This window comes from Equus przewalskii, chromosome 12 (assembly GCF_037783145.1).
Source record: "Equus przewalskii isolate Varuska chromosome 12, EquPr2, whole genome shotgun sequence".
Lineage (NCBI taxonomy): Eukaryota > Metazoa > Chordata > Mammalia > Perissodactyla > Equidae > Equus > Equus przewalskii.
This window is the reverse complement of record NC_091842.1, coordinates 19,677,129-19,705,011: the sequence shown is the minus strand read 5'-3', so window position 1 is coordinate 19,705,011 and position 27,883 is coordinate 19,677,129. Positions and strand designations below refer to the sequence as shown.

The window sequence follows — 27,883 nt, the reverse complement described above, 5'->3', positions numbered from 1 at the left end:
CACACACAAAGAAAAAAAGAAAGAAGGAAAACTATAGTAACCAAGATGAGGTGGTGTTGGTAGTGATAGGAATTCACAAAAATCAACTCACGAATATAAGAAACTTTGACAAATGACAAGGGTGGCATGGCAGATCAAAGGAGGGACTATTCAATATGTGGAGCTGGAAAAAGAAATGGTTATCCATATGGGAAAAAATGAAATTAGATCATTGCTTCCCACTATACACAAAAATCAACTCCAGATATAAGGACTTAATTATCAAAAGCAAAACTTTAAAACTTTTAGGAGAAAATATAAGGGAATTCCTTTCTGACCTTGGGGTAACAAAGAATCTCTTAAACGAAACACGAAAGGTTAATTATAAAAGAAAATATTAATAAATGGAACTATATTAAAATTAAAGAAAATAAAATTATAAGCTACAAATTTGAAGAAGATATGTGCAAAACACATATAGCCATTCAAGGATATATATTGAGATAATCTAAAGACCTTCTACAAATCAATAAAGGACAATAAACCAGCAGAAAAATGGGCAAAAGACTTGAACATGCATTTCAAAGAAGAGGAAACACGGCTGAAAAGCTCCTGAAGAGATGCTCAACATTATTCAAGGAAATACAAATCAGGATCATAATGAGATGCCAGTTTATATCTTAATCCAAATTAAGAAGTCAGATAACACCAAGTATGGAGAAGAGCAATATGTCTCCTGTACATTGCTGGTGGGAATATATATCCATACAGCCATTGTGGAAGACAATTTACATTTTCTTGTAAAATTGAACATTTACATAGCTTAAAACCCAGCAGTTCTGCTCTTGGGCAAATATCCAGGAGCAAGTCTTGCACAACTGCTCCAGGAGACATGTACATGAATATTCATAACAGGAGTGAACAAATGGCAAAAAACCAGAAAGAACCCGAAATGCCCTTCAACAGGAGAATGGATAAATACATTGGGGCACCTTCACAAAATGAAATATTACATAAGAGTGAAATCTGAATGGACCAAGCCACACATACCAGCATGGATGATTCTTATTAACTTAATATTGACTGTGAAAAAAGAAAGCAAGAACCCAAGGACTACCTGCATCACGATACCCTTTTTCTAAAATTCAGAAACAACTAAAACTAAACAATATATTGTTTAATCATCATACAGAGAACAAAACCACAAAACTAAAGGCAAGAAAACAATCAACACAAAGTTAAAGATAGCGCTTTTCTGATTTAGGGAGGCGGAAGCAGCTTGACTGGGATAGAGGTAGAGCCCATCATAAGATGTGAATTATTGTCAATATGATTGTAATATTAATAAGTAAATATATAAATAAATGAATAAGTAAATAAAAAATAAAACAACAAGTAAATAAATAAAAGAGGGCCATGAACAGAAAACAACATGTCACAGATTAAGGATTTTAATTAATCAATTCTTTGTACCTGAGGTGCTTTCTAAAAAAAAAAAAAAATGAGCGTGTACCAAATGCTACTATTCGTATAAAAAACGTTAGTGGGGGAAATATCCATTATCCATACATATAAAATTCTATATTCAGAGAACAGCCTTTCATAGTGTAACTGGGGGCTACATGGGGTGGGAGGTCATGGATAGGAAGACTTTCTTTTTACTATATACCTTTGTGTACTGCTTGGAATTTTTGTTTTATTTTGTTTGACCTTGTGCATAGAATCTCTTTTCAACAAGAGTTTGTGTCAAGATAAAAAATTAAAATAAAAACAAAGCTTTTTATTCTGTGTAGTTGATGTTTTACAGCAGATATTTTAAGATATTGATGGGCTGGCCCAGTGGCCGAGTGGTCAAGTTTGCGTGCTCTGCTTTGACAGCCCAGTGTTTCGTTGGTTCGGCTCCTGGGCGCGGACATGGCACTGCTTATCAAGCCATGCTGAGGCGGTGTCCCACATGCCACAACTAGAAGGCCCCACAACTAAAAATATACAACTATGTACTGGAGGGTTTTGGGCAGAAGAAGGAAAAATAAATAAAATATTTAAAAAAATATTCATAATGAGGGGCAAACAGGCATCCTTTGTATCCTGTTGATAGGACTAAAACTTGGAGCAGCCCCTTTGGGAGCAATATGTAGTAGTGTCTACGAAAATCTTAAATGCACATACTCTTTGACCCTGCAATTCTCTTCTACTTTAAGAATTTACCTTATAGATTTACTTGCACAACTTGAGATATAAATGTACAAGGTTGTTCATCACAGTGTGGTACAAAGTTAGCTGTATATCATGGTATATCCACACAGTTGCCTATTCCATAGCTATTTAAAAGTAGGAGATAAATCTATATATATTGACCTGGAAAGATACTATGCATGATGGAGAACAACATATACAGTATATCATTTGTAGTCACAAAAGACATACGTATTCGTGGAAAATTTCTGAACAAATGCAAGCAGCTGTTGACACTAGGTACTTCTCTGGGGAGTGGAATTGAGAAGGTGAAGGGAAGGTCATACTTTCTTTTTTTTTTTTGAGGAAGATTAGCCCTGAGCTAACATCTGACACCAATCCTCCTCTTTTTGCTGAGGAAGACTGGCCCTGAGCTAACATCCGTGCCCATCTTCCTCATTTTATACATGGGACGCCTGCCACAGCATGCCCTGCCAAGGGGGGCTGGGTCCGCACCCGGGATCTGAACTGGCGAACCCCGGGCAGCCGAAGCGGAACACGCGAACTTAACTGCTGCACCACTGGGCTGGCCCCAAGGGAAGGATATACTTTTTGGTTTACACTTTCTAATACTGGATTTTATTTTTTACAAAGAGCAAGCACATTACTTCTATAATTAAAAAAAGTCTATTTTAAACGTTCAAAACAATGTTATATGTCAACTGTATCTCAATAAAGCTGGGGGGAAAGTCATAAATTAAAAAGATTTATGCTCACTGCAAAAAAAAAAAAAAAAGGGGTTTTAGGGGGCCACCCCAGTGGCACAGCAGTTAGGTCCATACGTTCCACTTCGGCAGCCTGGGGTTCGCAGGCTCGGGTCCTGGGTGAAGACATGGCACCACTTGTCAAGCCATGCTGTGGAAAGTGTTCCACATTACAAAGTAGAGGAAGATGGGCATGGATATTAGCTCAGGGCCAGTCTTCCTCAGCAAAAAGAGGAGGATTGGTGGCAGAGGATTAGCTCAGGACCAATCTTCCTCAAACAAAAAAATGTTTTTAAAGAAAACACAGAAGAATATAAAAAAGAAAATATCACAGTTTTTGCCTTTTCATCCTCAACAAGATAGTCACATTTAACAGTTTGTGGTATATTCTTTTAAACTTTTTGTCTGCTTTTTTGTTTGCTTATTTAGGCATTTATTTTTACAAAGTGCAATCTTATTATACATTAGTTTTTTTCACATTTTATCATGTCAATAATATACAACTGCAGTATCATTTTTTTCCAAACCCAGAAATAATTGTAACTTTTCTCTCTTTATACAAGTGTGATTTATAAAGAAAATCTCTCTATAACTGTGTTGCTAGATGAGATATGCAAGTTGTAGAACAATATGCACAGTATCATCTCATTTTTGTTAAAAAAAGAAAATGTGTGTATAAAGGTCTGAAAAAAACTGTCTATGAGGAGAGTCAGTAAACTCTGTTCAGAGTATCTACAGAGATTGGATTGAGGTGGTTTGGATTTTTATAGTATATTACTTTTATAGTGATGATACCTGCATGTGATGAAAATTTTAAAAAATTCAGACAAGCATACAGAAAAGTTGAAATTATCCCCAAATCCTACCACCCAGAGAGAACCCCATCCAACAAGGTGAACACTCTCTCATATTTCCTTCTGTGTCTATACAAACGTATTCATCCTCTCAATTTATAAATTGGAATCTTACAAAATATACCCTGTACCCTGCTGTTTCCAATATGTTCCATGTCAGTATATCATTCTCTTTTTTTAAGATTTTATTTATTTCCTTTTTCTCTCTCAAAGCCCCCCTGTACATAGTTGTATATTTTAGTTGTGGTTCCTTCTAGTTGTGGCATGTGGGACGCCACCTCAGCGTGGCCTGACGAGCGGTGCCACGTCCGCACCCAGGATCCGAACCGGCGAAACCCTGGACCCCCGCAGAGTGCATAGGCGGAGGGCCGGCCCCCTCAGTACGTCATTCTAATGATTGCACATTACGCCATTATAACAGCTGTACTGTAATTTAATCAAACAATCTCTTGCCGCTGCACATTAAAAAAAAAAAACTTTTTAATTGTAAAATATAACACATAAGAAGAATGTATAAAATATATATACTTTTTGAAGAGTAATTATAAAGCAAACACTTGCGTTACCTCGACCCTAGAAACATTTCTAAATTGTTTTCAAGTTGAAAAAAAATAAGTATAACAAACACTTGTGTGCCACTCTCCTGGAATCAACAATCACACATTCTGTTACTTTTTTTTGCTCCCTTTCTCTTTTTTTTACTAACAAGACAACAAAATAGCATGTATTTTATTCTATTCACCTTTTTTAGAATATAGTACTTTATGTTCACTCTTTTGTGAATACTTTAATGAACCACTTCCAATATTGACCTCAGCCCAATATTCTCCTTCTGAGGTTTCAATGGTCTTAGCGTTGGCCAGGGGAGCCCTTTTGCAAAGGTTCTTGTGTGTTTCCAACAAGACTCCATTAACCTTTGAAAATTCCTTGCTTCCTAGCTCAATAAGATGTTCCAGGCTCGCCTTGTACCTTCTATCCCTACACATAGACTTGTCCTTTTTCACAACCAGCCCTAGTTCCTTTTAGAGACCATAATCTGGGCACTAAGATGCACTGCAGGGGTGCAGAATTGTTAAACAAAACACAAGTGTACAGAGATAGGCAAAGTCCTCTTTGCTCTGTAAAATGGTTGTGTCATCACTTTTATATTTCCCTAATTATTCATGAAGGTGTCCATCTTTTCAGTATATTTATTGGTCATTTGAATTTGCTTGTCTACTGACTACTTCTTTTTTATTTTTTCACTTTTTTTTTGAGGAAGATTAGCCCTGAGCTAACATCCACTGCCAGCCCTCCTCTTTTTGCTGAGCAAGATTGGCCCTGAGCTAACATCTGCACCCATCTTCTTCTACTTTATATGTGGGACGCCTGCCACAGCATGGCTTGATAAACGGTGGGTAGGTGCATGCCCCAGATCTGAACTGGAGAACCCCAGGCTGCCAAACTTACCCAGAGTACATGATCTTAACCACTGCACCACCAGGCCAGCCCACCGCTACTTCCTCATATCATTGTCTATTTTTCTTCTGTTGAACCTTTATATCATGTCCAAATTTTTTTGCTTTTATAAACATAAATAAATGTTTTAAAATGCTATGATGAATATCTTTGTACATGCATATTTGTTCATTTTTCTGATTCACTCCTTAAAATAAATTTCCAAAAGTGGAATTTCCGGGGCAAAACATATTTTTTAAATTTAAAACATTTTTTAAAGAAAATAGTCTTGGGACTGGCCCTGTGGCCGAGAGGTTAAGTTCTTGCAATGTGCTTCGACAGCCCAGGGTTTCGCCAGTTCGGATCCTGGGCGCGGACATGGCACCCCTTGTCAGGCCACATTGAGGTGGCATCCCACATGCCACAACTAGAAGGACCTGCAACTAAGATATACAGCTATGTACGGCGGGGGGTGGGGTGGGTGCAGATTTGGGGAGATAAAGCAGAAAAAAAAAATAAAGAAAATAGTCTTTTAAAAATTCAAATCACAAAGATTGTGCACATTTATACTCCACCCAGCAGCATATGAGTGCCTGTCTTCCCACACCCTTCCTAGAACTGGGTGTCATGATTTTAGTTTCCTTCTTTTAGGCTTGCGGATATTTTTTGGGTTTTGTGTTTGTTTGTTTTGAGGAAGATTAGCCCTGAGCTAACATCTGCAGCCGATCCTCCTCTTTTTGCTGAGGAAGACTGGCCCTGAGCTAACATCCGTGCCCATCTTTCTCTGCTTTATATGTGGGATGCCTGCCACAGCATGGCTTGACAAGCAGTGGGTAGATCTGCACCCAGGATCCTGGCCAGCAAACCTGGGCCGCCAAAACGGAATGTGCGAACTTAACTGCTGAGCCACTGGGCCGCCCCCTAGGCTTGGGGATATTTTTGATGGGTGTGTATGCTTAAGATGTGCTGGATTCCACCTGTGAAGGCTCTGTCTTGGCTGTGTTCTCAGAAGTTCACAGGCCTCCTAGAGAATAGAGAGGAATTGTAGCAGCTCCCCACGCTGTCCTAGCCTACTGGGACCTCAGTTACTCTACAGCTGCCTCCCTGAGGCCCCTCCCAGAGGTCCCCATAAGAGTTATTTGCTAAATCTGGCAACCCTACCCCCAGGTTCCCGTTCTACTTAAAAATTTCAGTCTTTATCGCCTCTCACCTAGACTACAGCAATTGCCTTCTAATGTTACACTTACAGTCCATTCTCAGCACTAGCCTCTGCTCAAAGTCCTTCTCCAGCCACACTTAGAGTTCCATCTAAACTCCTTAGCTTGGCCTTCAAAGCCTTGCTGGATTCAGGCCTGATGCTCCTCTCAGACCTCATCTACTACTGTTCCCCTGTCCCCTGCAGCCTCCTGGACCTCCTGGTTGTTTGCTGTCAGGATAAGCTGGGCCAGCCTTGGAGTCTTTGAACTTATTTACCTCTGCTTAGAATGCTCTTCCCCCAAAGCATTCTCTGCTCAAATGTCACCACACCAGAAAGGTCTTACCAGACCACCTTGTCTAGACTAGCACCTCCTGTGCCCCCTACTCTCTCTCCCCAAATCCGCTTTACTTTTCTTTTTTTTTGTGAGGGAGATTGGCCCTGAGCTAACATCTGTTGCATATCTTCCTCTTTTTGCTTGAGGAAGATTAGCCCTGAGCTAACATCTGTGCTAGTCTTCCTCTATTTTATGTGGCATGCCACCACAGCATGGCTTGATGAGCGGTGCTAGGTCCGCACCTGGGATCTGAACCTGAGAACCTCGGGCCACCAAAGCAGAGTATGCGAACTTAACCACTATTCCACTGAGCCAGCCCCCCATTTTACTTTTTCATAACATATATTACCCATCATTATTTTATACTTTCACTTATAATTATTTTTCGTGAGGAAGATTGGCCCTGAGCTAACAACTGTGCCAACCTTCCTCTATTTTTTGTATGTGGGATGCCAGCCACAGCATGGCTTGATGAGTGGTGTATAGGTCTGTGCCTGGGATCTGAACCTGTGAACCCTGGTGGAGTGTGTGAACTTAACCACTACACCACCAGGGCGTCCCCTATGCTTTCACTTTTTTATATGTTTTTTCTTTGTCTTCCCCCACCAGGAATGTAAACTTGATAAAAACTGGAACTTTGTGAGTAGTTTTACTTGTTTATTTTTCCAATATTATCTCCCTGGTGCCAAGAATAATGCCTGGCACATCATAGACCTGGATTTAATAGGGTGTCCTGCACAGCAGTTAAGGGCTCACACATAGGTCAGTCTCTCTGGGTTCAAGTCCCTGCTCTACTGCTTTCCAGCTGTGTCACTTGGGACAATTCTTTAACCATGTTTTTACCATCTGTAAAAAGGGGATGATAATCTACTTAATAGGGTAAGAATTAAGTGAACTAATTTGTGTAAAAACACAAATGCTTAGTGCTTACTGTTTGTACTTAGTGTTTGTCGTTATTATAATTTTTGAGAGAATTTATCACATATAAGTTATTACTATCATGCACGCATGCAGATGTCAACCCAACCCTGTCTACTGATACTTAGTATATTCCTGGCTGTCCCCCAAACCATGGGTCTAGACATATGCACAGAAGTGGATAAGACAGATGTGACCCCTCACTTACCATGAGCCTTCAGGAACTCAAGTAGTTATTCCTAGTGTAAAAGTCCTAAAAGGCAAAAAAGCACAGGATGTTATAGGAGATATAACATAGTCTGAGGGCCAGGGAAGAATTCTGGAGGTAGCAGTGTTACCCTGTAGGTTTTGACTGGGTGGAAAGAAAAGAGAGAACCACGTGCGAGAAAGGCCAGAGTGGAGAAAGAGCCTGTAAAGAGACACCAGTGGGAAGACCAGTGTGGCTGGAGTGTAGAGAGTTGGGAGAGATGAGGCTGGAGAGTTTGGCAGGGGCCCACCATCCAGGGCTTTGGGGGCCTTAGAAAGGAGTTTCATGGGAGCCATGAAAGGACTTGAAGTAGAGTGAGTGTCAGCTTTGCAGTCAGAAAAGTTTTCCCTGGCTGCTGTGTGGAGAGACTTTCTTAAGTCTGTGTTCAGCTGTCACCTCACCAGAGATCACTTTGTCTAAAAATGGCATCTCCCCTGCCCCACTCCATCTTTGACGAGAGGACTGAGCCCTCATCAGTCCCTGACATCGTATCACACTCTCATGCTTGTTCTTTGTTTTCCCCCATTGGAATGGAACCCCTGCAAGAGCTGGGACTTTAGGGAGCAGGAGAGACTGGCCGCAGGGAGACCGATTAGGAGGTTGATGCAGATGGCCCAAGTTCTGGAATTTTTACTTGCTAGGAGGGTTAGGAGCAGCTGTCCAGCTGGTAGAGAGCAGGTGGCCAGAGGACTTGACTCAGCATGAAGCTTCATTTGCATATCACTTTACATAAGACTGAGAAAACAGCAATTTTCCATATCAAAGAATGGGGTGGGGAGGCAGTTGGAGATAATGGTGGCGGGGAGAGAGGGTTAAAGTCCCAGCAGTCCCAACAAGTCAGTTCTTGGTACCGTCACTGATTATAAGTCATCAAGGGCTAAGGATTGGGTGTGGGTCTGGAGAGAAATAGAGAGAACGGAGAAATATTGCAGATGTAATGGACAAGACTTGGTGGCTGGATGTGGGGTGTGAGGGAAAGGGAAGGTGATACCTACATTTCTAGTTTGAGCAGCTGGGTGGACGGTGGTGCCACCGCCTCATAGCAGATTTTGTGGTTCAGATCATGAGCTCAGTTTTGGATGTCTGAGTCCGACGTGCCTGGCATGTCTGCAAGAGGAATCCAGGAGTTAGACAGATGGGAACCCAAGTCCTTGGCTTAAGAGATGGTAATTGTAATGCACAATGAAACCATGACAAGTTACTAGAGGCTTAGAGGTTAATGCCTTTTTCTTCTGAGATATATTTAGGCAAATTACCAGAAGTGCTTATAGGTAAATACTTTCAGGTTGCAACCTGGTTTCTCCACCTCATCTAGACTGTTCCATAATCCCCAGATACTTCTAGCAATGAAGGGTCCCTGTAAGGGAGGCCCATGAAGCTTAAGCTTCATTAGCTTCAGCGAATCTGCCTCTGTCCTTGACAAGGTGTTGGATGAAAGAAGGCAACTGAGGGAAGCAATCCTGAGGAACCCCTACAATTGATGGAGGGGTCCAGGAGAAGTGGCCTGTAAGGGAGACCCAGAAAGAGCGGACAGGGAGGTAGGAGGGAAGAGGAGACTGGGAAAGGCTGGCCTCACAGAAGGCCACAAAGGCTGTTTGGAGGATCATTACCACTAGCAGTCAACTGTCTGCCAAGTTCTGCTAATTCTTCCTCTACAGCGTCTCTCCCTCTATCTCCACTGCCACCTCTTGGCCAGTAGCCCACATTACAACCGAGTAATTGCTGTGGCCTGTCTCCAGCCTTACAGCTGTCTTTACAGCCATTCTATACATCCTGTTAGATCATCCTTTGGAAAGTGGAGCCTGGACCACGCCAATTCCTGCTCAACAACTTTTCAATAGCTCCTTGTCACCTCTGAACAAAGGCATGCTGGGCCTTTGGCCACCTCACTCCAGGAGACATATCTAACTGTCTCAATCTTCTCCCTCATAAAGAAGATAAGATGATCTATTCACTGTCCCCCAATTCTCAGCATTGTTGAGGCTGTGTCATCTTCCTGAAATGCCTACCCTTCATGCCTAAATTTCCCAAAGCCAGGCTCAAGCCTTCCCTGCTACCCCGCTGGGTCTGACCTGACCCTTGACCACCTTCTCCCATGGCATCAAAACACTCTGCCCTGACTTTTAGCAAACTCACAGCTCATTCCAAAGTGAGACTAGATTCTTGAGAGAAGGAACCATATCATCTTTTCTCCTGTCTCTCCCATTTCACCCAGCACAGGGCCTGAGACTCAGAGGGCAGAGGAAATGCTGGTCAGGAGAGTGCACCCACTACCACTCATGTAGGAACAAGATGTCGCAAATTCAACTGCCTTCAGGAGCCAGACATACATGACAAATGTGTGAATTTGCCCAGCGCAAAACAATTAGGAATCGAGGGGCCTCTGGCAAGTAGGAGACTTCATTCTCCTGCCTAAAGTATTAATAATACTCAGAACATTAAAACACTATGTAAAGCACATCTGAAAGCTAAACTTGGGACTCTGAAATATAGGTCCAAAATATGTCCCTGCCTTTAGGTAGCTCTTTTAGAGCTTTCAAAGCAATTTTACATCAGCAACCCTATCCCTACTTTATGGATGAGGAAAGTGAGGCTCAGAGAAGTGAGGCGAATTGCTCAAGGTCACATAACAGGGGATTAATAGCACAGGCTAGATCCAATCCATTCAGGCTCTGGCTTGGCATGCTGTCTTCCAAGAGAGAAGGGAGGAGGGTGTAAAACCATAGGCATCATTCACTTTTTTTTAATGAAGACTTTATTTTTTTTTATAGCAGTTTTAGGTTCACAGCATTGAGGGGGGAAGGTACAAAGATTTCCTATATGCCCCTTGTCCCTGTACATGCAATCTCCCCCATTATCAACATCCCCCATGAGAGTGGTACTCTTGTTAGAATTGTTGAACCTACATTGACACATTATAATCAGCCAAAATCCATAGTCTGCATTATGGTTCACTCTTGGTCTTGTACATTTTAGAGATTGGCACAAATGTACCATGACATGTATCCACCATTATAGTATCATACAGAGTATGTATGCCCTAAAAATCCTGTGCTCCTCCCAGTCATTCCTTCTTCCCCCAGCCCCTCTGCAGCAAACCCTGGGCAACCAATGATCCTTTTACTGGCTCCACGGTGTTGCCTTTGCAGGAATGTCATAGAGTTGGAATCATACTGTATGTATGTAGCCTTTTCAAATTGGCTTCTTTCGCTTAGTGATATGCATTTAAGATTCCTCCATGTCTTTTCATGGCTTGATAACTCACTTCTTTTTAGTGCTGAATAATATTCCATTGTCTAGATGTACCACAGCTTATTTCTCCATTCACCTACTGAAGGACATTGTGGTTGCTTCCAAGTTCCGGCAATTATGAATAAAACTGCTATAAACATCTGTGTGCAGGTTTTTGTATGGACATAAGTTTTCGACTCCTTTGGGAGTTGAAAGCTGATGATTGCTGGTTCATATGAGTATGCGTATGTTTATTTTTGTAAGCAACCACCAAACTGTCTTCCAAAGTGGCTGTACCATCTTGCATTCCCACCAGCAATGAATGAGAGCTCCCACTGCTCCATATCCTTGTCAGCATTTGGTGTTATCAGTATTCCGGATTTTGTCCCTCCTAATAGATGAGTAATTGTATTTCTTTGTTGTTTTAATTTGCATTTCCCTGATGGCATATGCTGTGAAGCATCTTTCCATATGCTTATTTGCCACCTGTATATCTTCTTTGGTGTCTTTGGTGAGGTGTCTGTAAAGGTCTTTGGCCCATTTTTTAATCGGGTTGTTTGTTTTCTTATTGTTGAGTTTTTAGAGTTCTTTGTACATTTTAGAAAACAGTCCTGGGGCCGGCCCCATGGCCGAGTGGTTAAGTTCACGCGCTCCGCTTCGGTGGCCCAGAGTTTCGCCAGTTTGAATCCTGGGCATGGACATGGCATCGCTCATTGGGCCATGCTGAGGTGGTGTCCCACATGCCACAGCTAGATGGACTCACAACTAAACATACACAACTATGAACTGGGGGGCTTTGGGGAGAAAAAGGAAAAAGAAAATCTGTAAAAAAAAAAAAAAGAAAACAGTCCTTATCAGATGTGTCTTTTGCAAATATTTTCTCTCAGCCTGGCTTGTCTTCTCAGTCCCTTGACACTGTATTTCACAGAGCAGGTTTTTAATTTTAATGAAGTCCAGCTTATCAATTATTTCTTTCATGGATCGTGGCCTTGGTGTTGTATCTAGAAAGTCACCATATCATATCCAAAATCACCTAGGTTTTCTCCTATGTTTATCTTCCAGGAGCTTTATAGTTTTGAGCTTTGCATTTAGGTCTGTGATCCATGTTGAATTAAGTTCTGTGAAGGGCGTAAGGTCCGGGTCTAGATTCACTTTTTTGCATGTGGCTGTCCCGTTGTTTCAGCACCATTTGTTGAAAAGACTATCTTTGCTCCATTGTATTGTTTTTGCTCCTTTGTCAAAGACCAGTTGACCATATTTATGTGGGTCTATTTCTGGGCTCTCTATTCTGTTCCATTGATCTCTTTGTCTATTTCAATGGTATCACACTGTCTTGCTTACTGCTGCTTTACAGCAAGTCTTAAAGTCAGGTAGCGTCACTTTTCCAATTTTATTCTTCTCCTTCAATATCGTGTTGGCTATCCTGGGTGTTTTGCCTCTCCATATAAACTTTAGAATCAGTTTGTTGATATTCACAAAATAACTTGCTGGGGTTTTGATTGGGATTGCGTTGAATCTACAGATCAACTTGGAAAGAACTGGCATTTTGACCATCTTGAGTTTTCATCCACTTTTCATTCAACCAAAATTTCATTCATAAAATGGAACCAACAATCTCTTCTTCACAGCATTGTTTGAAATGTTTTTCATTCATTCAGTAATTATCTAGAGAGCACTGTGAACCCTGTGACAATGTCCCTACTCTCAGGGAGCTTTTCTTTTAGTAGGGAGGGGGGCAGACAATAAACAAACATACAAATAAATTAATAATTTCAGGTAAGCGTTGCCAGAGAGTGACTGGCAGTGAAAGTGCTCTTTAACGTCAGGGGACTTCTCTGAGGAGGCAATGTTTGAAATAAGACTTTCATGAAAAGGGAGCGTTAGCCATGAGAAAAAATTTCAGACAGAGGGAACAACAAAGATGAAGGCTCTGGAAGCAGAAAGGAACTTGATGCATGGTTTGGAGAAGGGCATGATGGCTATAGTATAGTAAGCAATGGATAAATGAGGTAAAAAAAAGTAGACAGGGGTCGTATCCTGTAGGGTTGTTTTGTTTTTAAAATTTAAGTATAAAACACATGCTGTGAGGTAGGTAAAGTGTACAAATTTTAAGTGCACAGCTCAGTGAATGTTTGCATGTTTATATCTATGGTTGTGACCTCATCCAGATCAAGATTTAGAACAGGGATCAGCAAACTTTTTGTTTTTTTGCTGAGGAATATTTGCCCTGAGCTAATATCCACTGCCCATCTTCCTCTTTTTGTATGTGAGCTGCCACCACAGCATGGCCACTGACAGTGGAGTGGTGTAGGTCCATGGCTGGGGACCCAAACCCAGTTGCCAAAGCAGAGTGTGCCAAATTTAACCACTAGGCCACTGGGACTGGCCCAGCAAACTTTTTTGCGAAGTGTCAGACAGAAAATAGTTCAGGCTTTGTGGGCCTATGGACTCTGTTGCAACTACTCAGCTCTGCTCTTGTAGCAGGAAAGCAGCCATAGATGCTATGTAAATGAATGGACATGGTTGGGCGTCAATAAACCTTTAGTTATGGACACTGAAATTTGAATTACATATAATTTTCACATATCACAAAATATTATTCTTGTTTTGATTTTATGTGTGTGTGGCTCTTGAGCTGGATTTCAAAGGACAAATAGTTGAGAAAGGATGAAAGTGTATATGGGAGGGCCAAGAGGCAAAAGATCTCTTGGGAGCTCAGCGTGGTTCTATGATGGGGGTTTTCAGAAATATGTAAGCTTGGCCTGAAAAAAAGCCCTGAACTGGGCCTAAATGGATGGGCATCCATCCACTTATTCAATCAATCTGTCCTGGGAGCTTCTATATGCCTTGAGGCTCCAGCAGAGGCCAGAGGTAGCAAATTGGGAGCCTGTGGGCTGAATCTCACCCTTAGACCTTCCTGTAAGGTGACCACTGGAATAGGGGTTTGAACAGTGGCTGTTCCTTTTGGACAGAGCATATGGCCTCCTGTTCCTCACTCTCCTCACCTGCCCTTTTTGCTTTATTTACATTACCTTCCTAGCCCATTTAGGTTTTTGAGTTTTCAACACCTGGTCGTTGCCGTAAGGAAAACAAGACTTTACATCAATGACACACAGAGACAATGATCAACTCTTGAAGTAGAACAGGGAAGAGCTAAACTGAGTGGATGATGAGAGCTTTATTAGGGCTTTTTTTTGAGGAAGATTAGCCCTGAGCCAACTGCTGCCTATCCTTCTCTTTTTTGCTGAGGAAGACTGGCCTGAGCTAACATCGAGCCCGTCTTCCTCTACTTTATATGTGGGACGCCTACCACAGCATGGCGTGCCAAGGGGTGCCAGGTCCACACCTGGGGATCCAAACCAGCGAACCCTGGGCCACCAAAGTGCAATGTGCGCACTTAACTGCTGCGCCACCGAGCTGGCCTATTAGGGCTTTTTAACCTGGCTCCTGGGGTGGGCTGAGGTGGCAAATTTTGTGAGAGTGTGTATCCTTGGGACTTAGACGGCTTTGCTAGGAATCTTGGCTTTGGGTTCCGTCAGTAGTTAATCTATGAGCCTCAATTCATTTGTAAAATGGAGCATTGTTCTGATTAAAAGAGATAACCAGTGCACAAAGTCGCCTCAGTACAGGTGTCTGTTACTCTTATCCTATTCTGGGGTGATGGTATCAGATTCTCAAAGGGCTTTCTTTCTTTCTTTTTTTTCTGAGGAAGATTAGCCCTGAGCTAACATCTGCGCCAATCTTCCTCCGCTTCATATGCTGGTCACAGCCACAGCATGGCTGATGAGCAGTGTAGGTCCCTGCCTGGGATCCTGACTGGGAACCCAGGCCTCCAAAGCAAAGCGTGCTCAACTTAACCACTATTCCACAGGGCAGGCCCCTCAAAGGGGTTCTTAACCTAGAAGGTTAGCCAACAGATGGCATAGGTGCTTGGGAGCTATCGAGAATACCACCCTCACGTAAAACGAAGCATCTCTAAGTGGACTGCTGTGGGAATCCAGAGGCCCAGGCTCCAATGCTAATTTGCTGAAAGTATCTAACAAATTTCTTCAGCTCTCTGGGTGATCTACTAAAAGAGGAGGGACTGGTCCGAGTTGGCAGCCGCAACGCAGCCTCAGCGGCAGCTTCTGTGTCGCAGGATAACGATGCTCTGCCTCGGGGCAGCGGCGGAGCCTCCGGCTGACTACATCTCCCAGCCTGCCTTGCCCTTTGGGCAGCGCCCTACGCTAGCACGCGAGCTTTCCCGCTCCCCCAACCTCCAGCTACTGTCTCTCGCGAGAGGACGGGCCGCGCCGGCGGTAGCGATAGTGAGCTGTGGTGGTGGTGGTGCTGGTGGTGGCGGCCGAGACGGCGGCGGCCATTTTGGTGAGGCCTCGGAAGCGGCGGCGGCGGTTCGCTGGCAGTAGCGTCTCTCATTTTTCCCACCCACCGCCCGCATCTCTGTGCCGTGAGAGGAGGCAGTGGAAGCAAGGCGGTGGCAGTAGCCACGGGCCCCAGGGGAATTTAAAGGCCGCGAAGGCGGCGGCCAAGAGGGGGCCCTCCCCGCTCCTCGGCGGGAGGGGGGGTGGTGCCCACGCCCCCGAGGACGCAGGTAAGGAGAGGGAGACAAGATGGCGGACGCTCCACAGTTCCCCCTCCCCTGACGGGTGACTGCGCGCGCATCTTTCCGCCACCGCCTCCCCTCCCACCTTCCCGGGGTGCTGCGCGCGCACCTTCGGCCGGGGCCCCGGGGCCGGTGCGCGAGGCTGTCGGCGCGCGCCCATAGAGACTGGCTGAGAGGGGCCAGGCCGGCCGGCACTGGGCCCAGGCGCGTCTCCTCTCCCCTCCCGCCCATCTGCGCACGCGTGCCTGAGCGAGCGAGCGAGCCCTGAGAGGACAGACCCAGGTGCGCTCCTGCCCGCCCACCAACCCCAGCACCCCCCCTCCCCCGTCAGGGACGCGCGGGAAGAGGAGGGGGGGCGTGGGACAAGTAGTCGGGGCGCGTGCCCACCATATCCAGTCAGGGACCAGGACCTGGCGGCACAAACCCTCCCTTATCTCAGCTTTTCTCGGTCTGGTGGTGGTGGGGGGGCTCCCTGACGGGCAGGCTTTTCAGCCCTGCGACCCTCGTGTGCGTGGGTTTGGGTTCTGGCGGGAGCCCCCAGGCGGTGCGCGCAGCCGGCTCACTCCGCCTCCAGCCGCGCACGCGCGGGCCCCTCCCCCCAGCCTGTCGCACACGTTGGGTGGGGTGGGAGTCTAGGAGGGGGCGGGGCTATCTTAGGGCTGGTGGCAACTTGGGACAGAGGTCAGGGGTCACGCTGGGTCAGTCTGTTGGGAGGAGTTGGGAGACAGTAATGAAGCCTGGGGTCAAGAGTTCAGGCTTCTTGGATTCTGGTTAGCTTGGGTCCTGGGAATCTGTTGTGGAGGAGGGAGTGAATCAAAGGCAGCACCGTGGTAAAGGAATTTCCTTAAACTGAGGAAACACTTCCGGGCCTTGTGTGGATTTACTCTACCTGTTTCCGGGGTCTGGTGCTTGGCTGTGCGCCCTTCCTCATATCTGAGTGCTCCTCTAGTCTCTTGCTGTAGTTCTTGTGCTTGGGGAAGTGTCTTACGGTCCAGGTACAGCAGGCACAGGGCCCTGCCCTGAGGAAGGGTGGATTCTCCTGTGACTGTGTTCAGCTCTCACTGGAAAGGTGAGCAGGCTCCCAGGCAGCCAGCGCCTTTTGAGCTTCTGGATGTGACAGCTTTTTTTGCATTATTTGCCCTCCACTGAGTAGTTGGAGCCTTTTACACTTAAGCTTTTTAAACTTTTTTTTCTTCACTTCCCTGTTCTCCCCCCCAGCCAGAATTTTATGTCCCTAAGGAATTGTGTTTTCACAAAGTGTACTTTGCTTTCGTTTTTCCGAAATGTGAACTTTTCCTACTACTATAACTCTTGTCAGTCTTTAGACTGATTTGGGTATATTTAAAAGCCTTCAAAGCTGGTGTAAAGAAGGCTTTGATGGATGTTGGTAAATATGGATTGGTTCCTCACTGTTGCTGTCTCCCCTTCTGTTTGTTTCAGGCGTGATTCCCCTCAGTACGGCGGCACCGTGGAAGTACAGACTTTCACAGGGAGTGTGGTCTCAGCTCACACAGGTGAGGATGCAGATACCGTTTTGTGTATTGGTGCTAATGGGAGAAGTGTTTGAGGTAATTAGAGAAATTTTAGGTTAATGACTTGTGGTTTGAAAATAGTGGTGCAAGAACACAATTGGGGCTATGGTTAGAGAAAGATCTGATCATCCTGACTCTACCAAGGAGAGTAGCATACTCGCCATCATTTTGGCATCAGATCACCTAGGTTTAAGGTCTCTTTCTACCACTTCCTTACTGTGTGATCTTATGCAAACCATTTGACCTTTTTATGTTCTGATCTTCTCCTTTATAAAATAAAGGAAATATTAGAGTGTAAGCTCCATTTAGGTCAGGGGTCTTTTCTGTATGGTTTTGTCCTCAGTATGTAGAAGGAACTAAATAAACATTTATTATAGCATGAAAAGTACCTGGTTCATAGGGTAGATGTGAGGATTATAGAACACATCAAGTAAGCACTTAGTATTTGACACATAGTAGATGCTCAAGAAATGTAGGGTATAATCACTATCTTCATTTATCTTTATTCTTTATGTGACTCGTAGTTTTTTAAAAGATTCTTTAATCTTTTAAAATCTAATTTCTACTGTTTTTACCTTACTTAAGGTGCTCCAGAGGCCAGTGGACCTGAGCGGAGACTGGGACGCCCTAGTGGGCCCCGGGCCCTGGAAGGCGGGTCCCGGTGGCCGGTGGCCCAGAATGAGGCCAGCTCCCAGCATGCCCTGCAGCCGGACGCCAGCCCCTCGGCCAGCAGCAGTGGTGACAACGACCCAGTCATTCTACAGGCATCCAAAGAGGAGCCTGGGAGTGGGACCATGCAGAGCAGCCCCTCCCCTGCTCACCCTCAGCTCCCAATCCTGCATTCACAGGTTTGAAAGTGGAGAGGGCTCCTCTGTTTCTGCTTCTCTGTTTCTGTTTCAGAGGGCTACTGGCTCTGAGGCAGAAGAAATGTGGCAGGTCTTAGTAATATTGCCATGATCCTGGCTCCCTAGGTAGCTGAGTTTGGAGAAAGTTTGCTGTTAAAGTGGGCCGTCAGGCCTGTTGCATGTTCACATTTTACTTGACAGTAGTGGAACATCGATCTCTAAGAGTGTGGGAACTCCTTATTACCTGAAAAAGGTTGAATTAGGCCAGATTGGAAATGGAGGTTGGGACAACATGCTTCTAAGACTGTGCTTTGAGAACAGCTCAGTTTGTTTCGGAACTGGAACAAGGTAAGCGTTGTGGATGATGCGTAGTGTTCATTTTTTTCCTCATAGGGAAATAAAGGGGATGGGGAAAAAAATCATGGCTTTTGAAACTGAGTAGACCTCAGTTTGCGTTACGTCAGACTTTTGATGGTTATGGATTTTATATTTATAATTTTCCTGAGCAGCTGGGAAATTTTGCAACATGTAGTCTTTTGTTATTTAGCTGAGGTAAGAATTTGACTGGCATACTTTGAGGCTTGTGTGCTAAAGTGAATTTCGTGAGTTCCCTCTCACTGTCCACATTTAAGTAGGATTTTGTTCTCTACTTTTTACTGCTTGTGCAGTACCTTGTAAAGTAGTAGGTGGGTGTTTGAAAACAGTGACCAACCCCCTTTCCCACCTCCCACCTCTCTAGTAAAGGAAACTACCAAGGCTTATCATGATTGTAGAGGTTTAGGTGATTTTGGTTTTTTTGATGCCCTTTGAATTTAGTGGTAGCTCACATTTATTTGCGTAGGTGAATCTGCCATGCTTGCTCTGAAAAGGAGGGAAAAATAGGGAGTTGTTTATGTGAGTGAAATCATTGAGGTTCTGAAAGGATCATTAAAAATATGAAATCATACGCTATAGTAGTATTCTTGGATTTGGGAACTGCATAAATGTCAGGCTATAACTTCTCTTGCATGCCAAGCATCTGCCATAAACTTGGCTCTGCCATATTGAGCCCCTTATTAAAACTTTATTCCAAATGTTTGTGTTTATAAAAATAAGGTTGATGTCTTACTCCAGAGGTTTTTTTTTGTGAAGATAGAAGGAAATAGTGTACTTAAAACTTGTGATACAGTGCTAAGGATTCATTTTATGTATCATTCTCCCCTTTTCTAGATGGTGTCGGACGGCATGACAGGCAGCAATCCTGTGTCCCCTGCCTCATCCAGTTCCCCAGCCTCTAGTGGGGCAGGTGGCATCTCCCCCCAGCATATAGCTCAAGATTCCTCTCTGGATGGACCTCCAGGGCCCCCAGATGGTGCCACAGTGCCCCTGGAGGGGCTTAGCTTACCCCAGGCTGCTGACCTGGCTAACAAGGGCCCAAAATGGGAGAAGAGCCATGCTGAGATTGCAGAGCAGGCCAAGCATGTACGTATTGGGAAGACCCGTGAGAATTCTTGGGAGTCTTCTTCCCTGAACTCCTATGTCCCATGGGTATTTTACATTTCTTTCCTGTCATGGATTTAGAGTATAGGCTCTGCCTTAACTTATATGATCTTGAGCAAGTCACTTGAACTCTGAGCGTCATTTCCTTTTCTATAAAATAGGGATGGTTTAATAGTTTATAGGTTGGTAAGAGGTTTAAATTAAAGGAGAAAATAGACATGCAAGTGCTTTGTAAACTGTAAGGTTCTTAAGATGTACTGGTTTCTACTTCTCATTTCTATCCTGTAGCCTCTTTTACACTTTTCCAGTGGTAAGTGTGGTTTCTAAGCCAGCAGCAGCAGCATCACCTGGCAATTTGTTAGAACTGCAAATTCTTGGTACCCCTCTTCCCCCTACCCATTTAAACTGTAGGGTGGGGGCCGGCTTGGTGGCGCAGCGGTTAAGTGCACACGTTGTGCTTCTTTGGCAGCCCAGGGTTCGCTGGTTCGGATCCTGGGTGAGGACATGGCACTGCTTGGCAAAAGCCATACCGTGGTAGGTGTCCCACATGTAAAGTAGAGGAGGATAGGCACGGATGTTAGCTCAGGGCCAGTCTTCCTCAGCAAAAAGAGGAGGATTGGCAGCAGTTAGCTCAGGGCTAATCTTCCTTAAAAAAAATAAATAAATAAACTGTAGGGGTGGGCCCCAGCAATCTGTCTGAAAAAGCCCACCAGATGGTTCTGATGGATACTCAAATTTGAGGGCCATTAGTCTAATACCCATGTCTCTTGATGTTTCCTTCACCATCAGGCCATTTAGTTCCCTGTCTCATTTCTGGCTGTCATTTCCTCTGATTTAGGGTTTGCTTTTTTTTTTGATGTCCACACCCGGGATCCGAACTGACGAACCCCAGGCCTCCGAAGTGGTGATTTAGTTTTTGTCAAGAGAGGACAAGAATATTGAGGGCCGTTGTCCTTTTTTTAGTCACCTCCGTTAAAGAAAATTTCAAATGCTTTCATTTTTTTCCTTATGAAATATAATCAGTGTAGAAACAGTGTTACCTTTTTGTCATACTAACCATTATTAATCTTTTTGTGTGTAACTTTTCAGTATTTTCCACAGAAAAATAGATTTTTACAAAAATAGCATTTTTTTTTTTAAGATTTTATTTTTTTCCTTTTTCTCTCCAAAGCCCCCTGGTACATGGTTGTATATTGTTCATTGTGGGTCCTTCTAGTTGTGGCATGTGGGACATTGCCTCAGCGTGGTTTGATGAGCAGTGCCATGTCTGTGCCCAGGATTCGAACCAACGAAACACTGGGCCGCCTACAGCGGAGCATGTGAACTTAACCACTCGGCCACGGGGCCAGCCCCAAAAAATAGCATTTTTTAAAAACAAAGCATTGTGTAAATTGGGTTGTATAGTGTATTTCTAAGTATGAATATACTGTTGCGTAAGTAGAATTCTACAGTGATGAAGATCCCTTGTATCTAGAATCAGTAAAGAAGCCTGTACTTCTTGTGTCTCTGTGAAACTACCCTTGGGATATGTTTTCCCAAGTCTCATCTATATTCATGGGGCATGGAGATTGTGTGATATAATGGAAAGAGCATGAAGTCTGATGTCTAGAGTCGCTAGACCTATTTTTAATTCCTAGCTCTTACACTTCCCGGCTGTGTGATCTCAAGTAAATCACTTAATCTCCCTGATACTCTTACTTACCTGTAGAGAGTAGAATATCTCTCTGCAGAATATCTCTACTCAGAGAGTAGAATATTCAGCCATGGTCATGAAGTGGAGTATATGTCTAGTAAGTTGGTTGACCTAGCTCTCTCCTTAGGAGGCTGAGATTGAGACTCGGATTGCGGAGCTGCGGAAGGAGGGTTTCTGGTCACTGAAGAGGCTGCCTAAAGTACCTGAGCCTCCCCGCCCCAAAGGCCACTGGGACTATCTATGTGAGGAGATGCAGTGGCTCTCTGCTGACTTTGCTCAGGAGCGTCGTTGGAAACGGGGTGTGGCCCGTAAGGTATATCCTCAACTGGGCCTACCTTCCATTTCAGGTTTGCTTTTCCTTAACAGGTGGGTTGGTTGGAAGGGAATCAAACATAACAGTGGTAGGGTGCCTATTAATGCACATAATGTCGAGGCAAGCGCTGACTTCCCAGATTTTTTGGCCTTGATTATTCTCTTTGCTTTTGACTTTGGGAGGGGGCAGGAGTCTGGCCTTGGAGTATTTTCACGTTGGTCCCTCATTCCCACAGGTGGTGCGCATGGTGATCCGGCACCACGAGGAGCAGCGGCAGAAAGAGGAACGGGCCCGGAGGGAGGAGCAGGCCAAGCTGCGCCGAATTGCCTCCACCATGGCCAAGGATGTCAGGCAGTTCTGGAGCAGCGTGGAGAAGGTAGGCAGCAAGGATTGGGAAAGGGAAACGCATTGGGTTTGTTGGGTAGCATGGTAACAGGAATGGTCAAAATTTCTCTTTGAGAAAGTGAATATTACAATTTCAAGCAATTCTGATGACATTGCTGTTGTGCATTGGACCTTTCTAGCATTGAGTGCTTTGAAGAAGAAAGAAGTACAGTGGAAAAATATGGGCCCTGCCTTTGGGGGTTGTTAATAGGTCTTCTGGACCCCACTAGGCCATCTGTCCTTTGCAGCACATTAAGCATGCTTTTTTTTTTTTTTTTTAAAGATTTTATTTTTTTCCTTTTTCTCCCCAAAGCCCCCCGGTACATAGTTGTATATTCTTTGTTGTGGGTCCTTCTAGTTGTGGCATGTGGGACGCTGCCTCAGCGTGGTCTGATGAGCAGTGCCATGTCCGCGCCCAGGATTCGAACCAACGAAACACTGGGCCGCCTGCAGCGGAGCTCGCGAACTTAACCACTTGGCCACGGGGCCAGCCCCAAGCATGCTTTTTTCTAAAACCTGCCAGTGCCATTTACCTACTTACATACTGTCAAAGTTCTCATTAATTAAGCTGTTGCCGTATATTAAGTTGAATTGTTTCTTAAGTACTATGTGGCTTCTGTCTACATTTTCAGTTTTATCTCTGCCAGTTCCTTTCCTCTCTTTTCCACTTCAGACATACTTTCTTTCGCACGTCCCTGGCTATTTACGCATGCTCTTTCTATTGCTGAGAATGCCTTTCTCCTCATTTCCACTTAGGGAACACCTACTTAATCTTTTTAAGATTCAGTTCCAAACACGTTTGCAAATCTTTCTCTGCTGCCTAAAGTTAAGCTGGCTCTTTCCCTGTGCCCCCTTTGTGCTTTCCTCAGAAGCACCTTTAAGGTCATTTAACTCTTCCTGAAAAATCAACCCAGAGCCTAGCATACAGGAGGCTTCCCTAAATGTTGAGTGAAAGAGTACATGAATAAAAGATTATCTTGGTGACCTGTCCATTTCATGTTTGTGGCAGGTGGTGCAATTCAAGCAACAGTCCCGACTCGAGGAAAAGCGCAAAAAAGCTCTGGACTTGCACCTGGACTTCATTGTGGGGCAAACTGAAAAGTACTCAGACCTTCTGTCTCAGAGCCTCAACCAGCCGCTAGCCTCCAGCAAAGCTGGCTCTTCTCCTTGCCTTGGCTCTTCCTCAGCTGCCTCTAGTCCTCCACCCCCAGTTGCCCGGCTGGATGATGAAGGTTTGTGTCCTCTTTGGCTCTGTTACTCTTCCTCATGTACCCTTTCCAGAGCTGAAAACCCACCCTGTGGCTTGCAGGGCCCCGTGGACTTTGTGACCTTGTTCTCCTGCTATAGATGGGGACTTCCAACCCCAAGAGGAGGAGGAAGAGGATGATGAGGAGACAATTGAGGTTGAAGAACAGCAGGAAGGCAATGATGCAGAGACCCAGAGACGTGAGATTGAGCTGCTTCGACGTGAGGGAGAACTGCCACTGGAAGAGCTGCTCCGTTCCCTCCCCCCTCAGCTGCTAGGAGGGCCTTCCAGCCCCTCGAGAACCCCCTCATCTCGTGATAGTGACACCCGAGATGGGCCTGAAGAAGGTGGTGAAGAAGAGCCTTCTCAGGTGTTGAAGGTATAGGCAGAAAGGGTAGAGGGAAGGCTCAGAGTGGGAGCAGAGGGAGAGGTTAAAGGATTGAGTTCTGGTCTGTAAGATTGGTCCTGGTTTTCAGAAGTCCTCCCTGGTTAAGGGCAATTGAGCTCTCATTTGGGCATGGATAGGGAAGAATCTAGGTTTGGGGCAAGTTATAGTCTGAAATGAACAGAGTTTCTGCTGCTGTAGAAGAGTGTACTGTATTAGAATTGCTTTGTGACGTTGAAAAAATTCTTATTCTGGCCCTTGTTACTTCCATGAAATGGAGTACTAATACTAATACTCCGTTACTGCTTTGTAGGTTTGGAGCTGGGATGGTAACCTTGAAGTCTGTTTTGGACCTGAGCTCTCTGTTTCTCCATAAATCTGAGTGCATGCGGATGGTGTTGGGGGCTTGTATTTCTTATCTAGCACTTTCACAGGTCCTCCCCCAGACAGTTGGGCCAGGATTTGGTAGCTGGTGCTGAAAGAAAACCCTTGATTGCATCCTTGCCCTGGGACTGTGCCAGTGGCAGCTGTCACTCAAGGGGACAGGGAGACTGTTTTCTGACATCTTACTTAACATTGTGCCTTTCTCTTGCTGCTCTAACCTTGGGCCCTTTCCCTTTTCATCCTTTGCCATACAGGTAAAGCCCACACCCTCCTCTGTCACACAGTGCAACAAAAAACCTTGGCATGCAGATGAGGATGACGAAGAGTTTACTGCCAATGAGGATGAAGGTCAGGCCTGTTCTTTTTATCGTGTTGCCCCTTACTCTTGAATTGTCTGGACCTAATTTTTCAGGTTTTCTCACCTCTTCTATTTGGACTGTGTCCTATGCCTCTGTCCCCACTGATCTTGCTTCATTCTCTTTCCTAGCGGAGGATGAAGAGGACACCATCGCAGCTGAGGAGCAGTTGGAAGGGGAGGTGGATCATGCCATGGAGCTGAGCGAGTTGGCTCGAGAAGGTGACACTCGCCTGACGTTTTACTGAGCATCCACTTGGTATCTCCTCTGTGCAGAATGTCAGGGATAAAGCGATGAATAAGACACTTTTTATCCCCCCGGAGGGACTCCAGATCTGAAGACAAAGGTTTAAAAATGAATAATTATAAGTACATTATGATGACTGGTTATGATGGAAGTTTGAACAAAGTGATGTGAGAGCTCGGTGGAGAGGAGAGCCGTTGGAAGATGATAGTGGCTATGTTTGACTTGTACCTTAAAAGGGGGGTTCATGAGACTGATACTGTCCTTCCCAGCAGAAGGCAGCACTATCCATGGTTCTAGCCCAGGTTGTAGGGCTTGGCTTTAGTAGCTGGTGCTGAAAGTAAACTCTTAGCTCCCCTCGGACCTGGGCCTAGCAGTGACTACAGAAACCTAGGTAAAATGAACTGGCACCACTTAGACTTCCTCTTCTCCCTTCTCTTCGAAGTACCCAAAAGCTTACTTTGTTTCTTTTCCAGGTGAGCTGTCTGTGGAGGAGCTACTGCAGCAGTATGCAGGAGCCTATGCTTCTGATGCCTCTGCACCAGGTTCTGGGAGTAGTGAAGAGGAAGATGAAGATGAGGTTGAGGCTAACAGCTCTGACTTTGAACCAGAGGGGGCCACAGAAGCTGAAGAGGCTCCTCAAGAGGATAGTAGCAGTCAGTCAGGTGACTGTGTGGTCACAAGGCAGGAGCTGGGGAGGGCAGGCACTAGAGAAGCAGGTATGGTGAGCACTAAGCCTTGGTCTTGTGCTTTAGACTCTGCTGAGGAGCAGAGCGAGGATGAGGAAGATGAGCATTCAGAGGAGGAGGAAACAAGTGGAAGTTCAGAATCAGAAGAATCTGAATCTGATGAATCTGAGGAGTCCCAATCACAGAGCCAAGCAGATGAGGAAGAGGAGGAAGATGATGACTTTGGGGTGGAGTACTTGCTTGCCCGGGATGAAGAACGGAGTGAGGTAGATGGTGGCAGTGGACCTCCCACCCCTGGGCCCACCACCACTCTAGGCCCTAAGAAAGAAATTACTGACATCGCTGCAGCAGCTGAAAGTCTCCAGCCCAAGGGTTACACCTTGGCCACTACCCAGGTATCCCCAAGCCTCAGCTTTTGCTTTCTCATATCTTGACTCTTCTGTTTCTCACTGATGACAGATGCCTCAGTTCCACAGTGACACGTCTTTTCCTCCCTACCAGGTGAAGACACCCATCCCCCTGCTCTTGCGGGGCCAGCTCCGGGAGTACCAACACATTGGGCTGGACTGGCTGGTTACTATGTATGAGAAGAAGCTTAATGGCATTCTTGCTGATGAGATGGGGCTAGGCAAAACAATCCAGACCATCTCCCTGCTTGCCCACTTGGCTTGTGAGAAAGGTAACTAGGCAGGGCCCTTTCTCTTGGGTCTCCTTGGCCAGCTCCCTGAGAAGCTTGTTTAATGGTGACTCTAGCTGCAGGATGGTGAAACACTCACTCTTTTCCTGCTCTCTTAGTACCTTCATTGACTCTGGACCGTAACTGTAGAGAGAGACCAGCATAGGTGCTAAGATTCTTAGAAAGGGCCATTAGGATAGAGTGGTCAGGGTTAGACCTGGGGAACCAGAACTCCAAGGTTTATGTTTCCTTATCTCTCATTCTTTTTTTTTTTTTTTTAAATTTCTCTGTTTAAAATCTTTCTGAACCTTATTTTTTTTAACTGAGGTATAATTGACACACAGCATTATATTGGTTTGAGGCGTACAACGTAATGATTCAAAATTTGTATACATTGCTAAATGATTGGCAAAATAAGTTAATTAACATCATCATCATACATAGTTATAGAAAAATTCTTATGTTGAGAACTTTTAAGATCTACTCTCTTAGCAACTTCCCATTGCAATACACTATTATTAACTATAATCACCATGTTGTACATCTCTCATCCTTTTGCTAAACAGGTAACTGGGGTCCCCATTTGATCATTGTTCCCACCAGTGTGATGTTGAATTGGGAAATGGAGCTGAAACGTTGGTGCCCTAGCTTTAAAATCCTCACTTACTATGGAGCCCAGAAAGAGAGGAAGCTCAAGCGGCAGGTTCGTTCCACCATGTGATCCCCCCATCAGTGCCTTTTTTACTGTTAGGCCCTTTCCTCAGATGAGTTCCTTTCCTTCCTGTTTCTGTTGCTCTGTTCTGTACTTGGGACTTTTCTGATTTCTGTCCCTTGAAAACCTTAGCATGTCTTCCCTTGCCGTTTCTTTTCTTTTCACCCCACTATCTCCTGCTTTCTCCTGATACTTCAGGGCTGGACCAAGCCCAATGCCTTCCATGTGTGTATCACGTCTTACAAGCTGGTGCTGCAGGACCACCAGGCCTTCCGCCGCAAGAATTGGCGCTATCTCATTCTGGATGAGGCTCAGAACATCAAGAACTTCAAGTCACAGCGCTGGCAATCACTGCTCAATTTCAACAGGTGGAGATGGAGATGGGAATTTGTGGGAGGGTTGACTAGGCCTGAAAGTTAGGATGCTTGGAAGGTTGGGCCTTGCTGACCATCCTCCCTCTAAATCCCTCTGTCTCTTTGCAGCCAGAGACGCCTGCTCCTGACAGGAACTCCCTTGCAGAACAGTCTTATGGAGCTGTGGTCCTTGATGCACTTTTTGATGCCCCATGTCTTCCAGTCTCATCGGGAGTTCAAAGAATGGTTCTCTAACCCCCTAACTGGCATGATTGAGGGCAGCCAAGAGTACAATGAAGGTCTAGTCAAACGCCTCCACAAGGTAGGGCCTGTGACAGTTTGTCAACAGTATTGGAAATAGTGAGGAACTAAAGGCGACACCCAGAAAACCCTTAGGGAGAGAGAAGTCAGTGCTAAGCTGATTTCACCAATTGTCATGCTGCGGTGTTCTAGTGACTAACCCTGGAAATTGAGTGACCTCAACTTAGTCATCATTCTACTTGTTTTCTTTAATGGTGACATTTCTCTTCTTATTCTCTGAGTAGAATAATACTGTTGCTTGGTCCCTGCTTAGATTTCTCTTTACCTGGCTTTCCTCAGCTTCATATTTTTGTTTTGTTCTCTTTTCTTGTTTGTTTGTTTTCTCTGGCTCCTTTTCTTTTGTCCAGCTTTTAAATAACATCTCTCAGCATTCTGATCTTTACTTTTTTTTGAAGAAGATTAGCCCTGAGCTAAAATCTGCTGCCAATCGTCCTCTTTTTTATATATGGGGCACCTACCACAGCATAGCTTGCCAAGCGGTGCGATGTCCACACCTGGGATCCGAACCAGCCAACCCCAGGCCCGCCAAAGC

The 27,883-nt window shown here is 44.8% G+C and overlaps 1 protein-coding gene, 1 long non-coding RNA gene and 1 other non-coding gene across 8 annotated transcripts in view; 2 read left to right on the top strand and 1 right to left on the bottom strand.

Moving 5' to 3' along the window:
- Positions 1–3,942: 3,942 nt before the first annotated feature.
- Positions 3,943–16,318, bottom strand: LOC139074875 (uncharacterized). Its single transcript, XR_011524756.1, has 4 exons — positions 16,128–16,318; positions 8,902–9,013; positions 7,868–7,912; positions 3,943–4,227 (listed from the first exon to the last, which is right to left on the bottom strand). It is a non-coding gene; the product is annotated as an uncharacterized lncRNA (long non-coding RNA).
- The window catches only part of SRCAP (Snf2 related CREBBP activator protein), a 31,917-nt gene continuing 19,449 nt past the window's right edge, over positions 15,416–27,883 (top strand). For 2 of the 6 annotated variants that reach the window (XM_070568007.1, XM_070568003.1), the window contains exons 1-16: positions 15,416–15,728; positions 17,181–17,254; positions 17,858–18,120; positions 19,327–19,578; positions 21,417–21,602; positions 21,838–21,978; positions 22,996–23,218; positions 23,334–23,611; positions 24,256–24,349; positions 24,489–24,578; positions 25,077–25,265; positions 25,356–25,684; positions 25,791–25,968; positions 26,532–26,668; positions 26,876–27,045; positions 27,160–27,352. In XM_070568007.1, the coding sequence (XP_070424108.1) occupies positions 18,067–18,120; positions 19,327–19,578; positions 21,417–21,602; positions 21,838–21,978; positions 22,996–23,218; positions 23,334–23,611; positions 24,256–24,349; positions 24,489–24,578; positions 25,077–25,265; positions 25,356–25,684; positions 25,791–25,968; positions 26,532–26,668; positions 26,876–27,045; positions 27,160–27,352 (2,514 nt within the window). In that variant the 5' untranslated portion in view covers positions 15,416–15,728; positions 17,181–17,254; positions 17,858–18,066. The other 4 variants (XM_070568008.1, XM_070568004.1, XM_070568005.1 and 1 more) reach the window with 3 other exon arrangements.
- LOC139074981 (small nucleolar RNA SNORA30/SNORA37 family) lies at positions 24,037–24,165 on the top strand. Its single transcript, XR_011524998.1, has one exon. It is a non-coding gene; the product is annotated as a small nucleolar RNA SNORA30/SNORA37 family (small nucleolar RNA).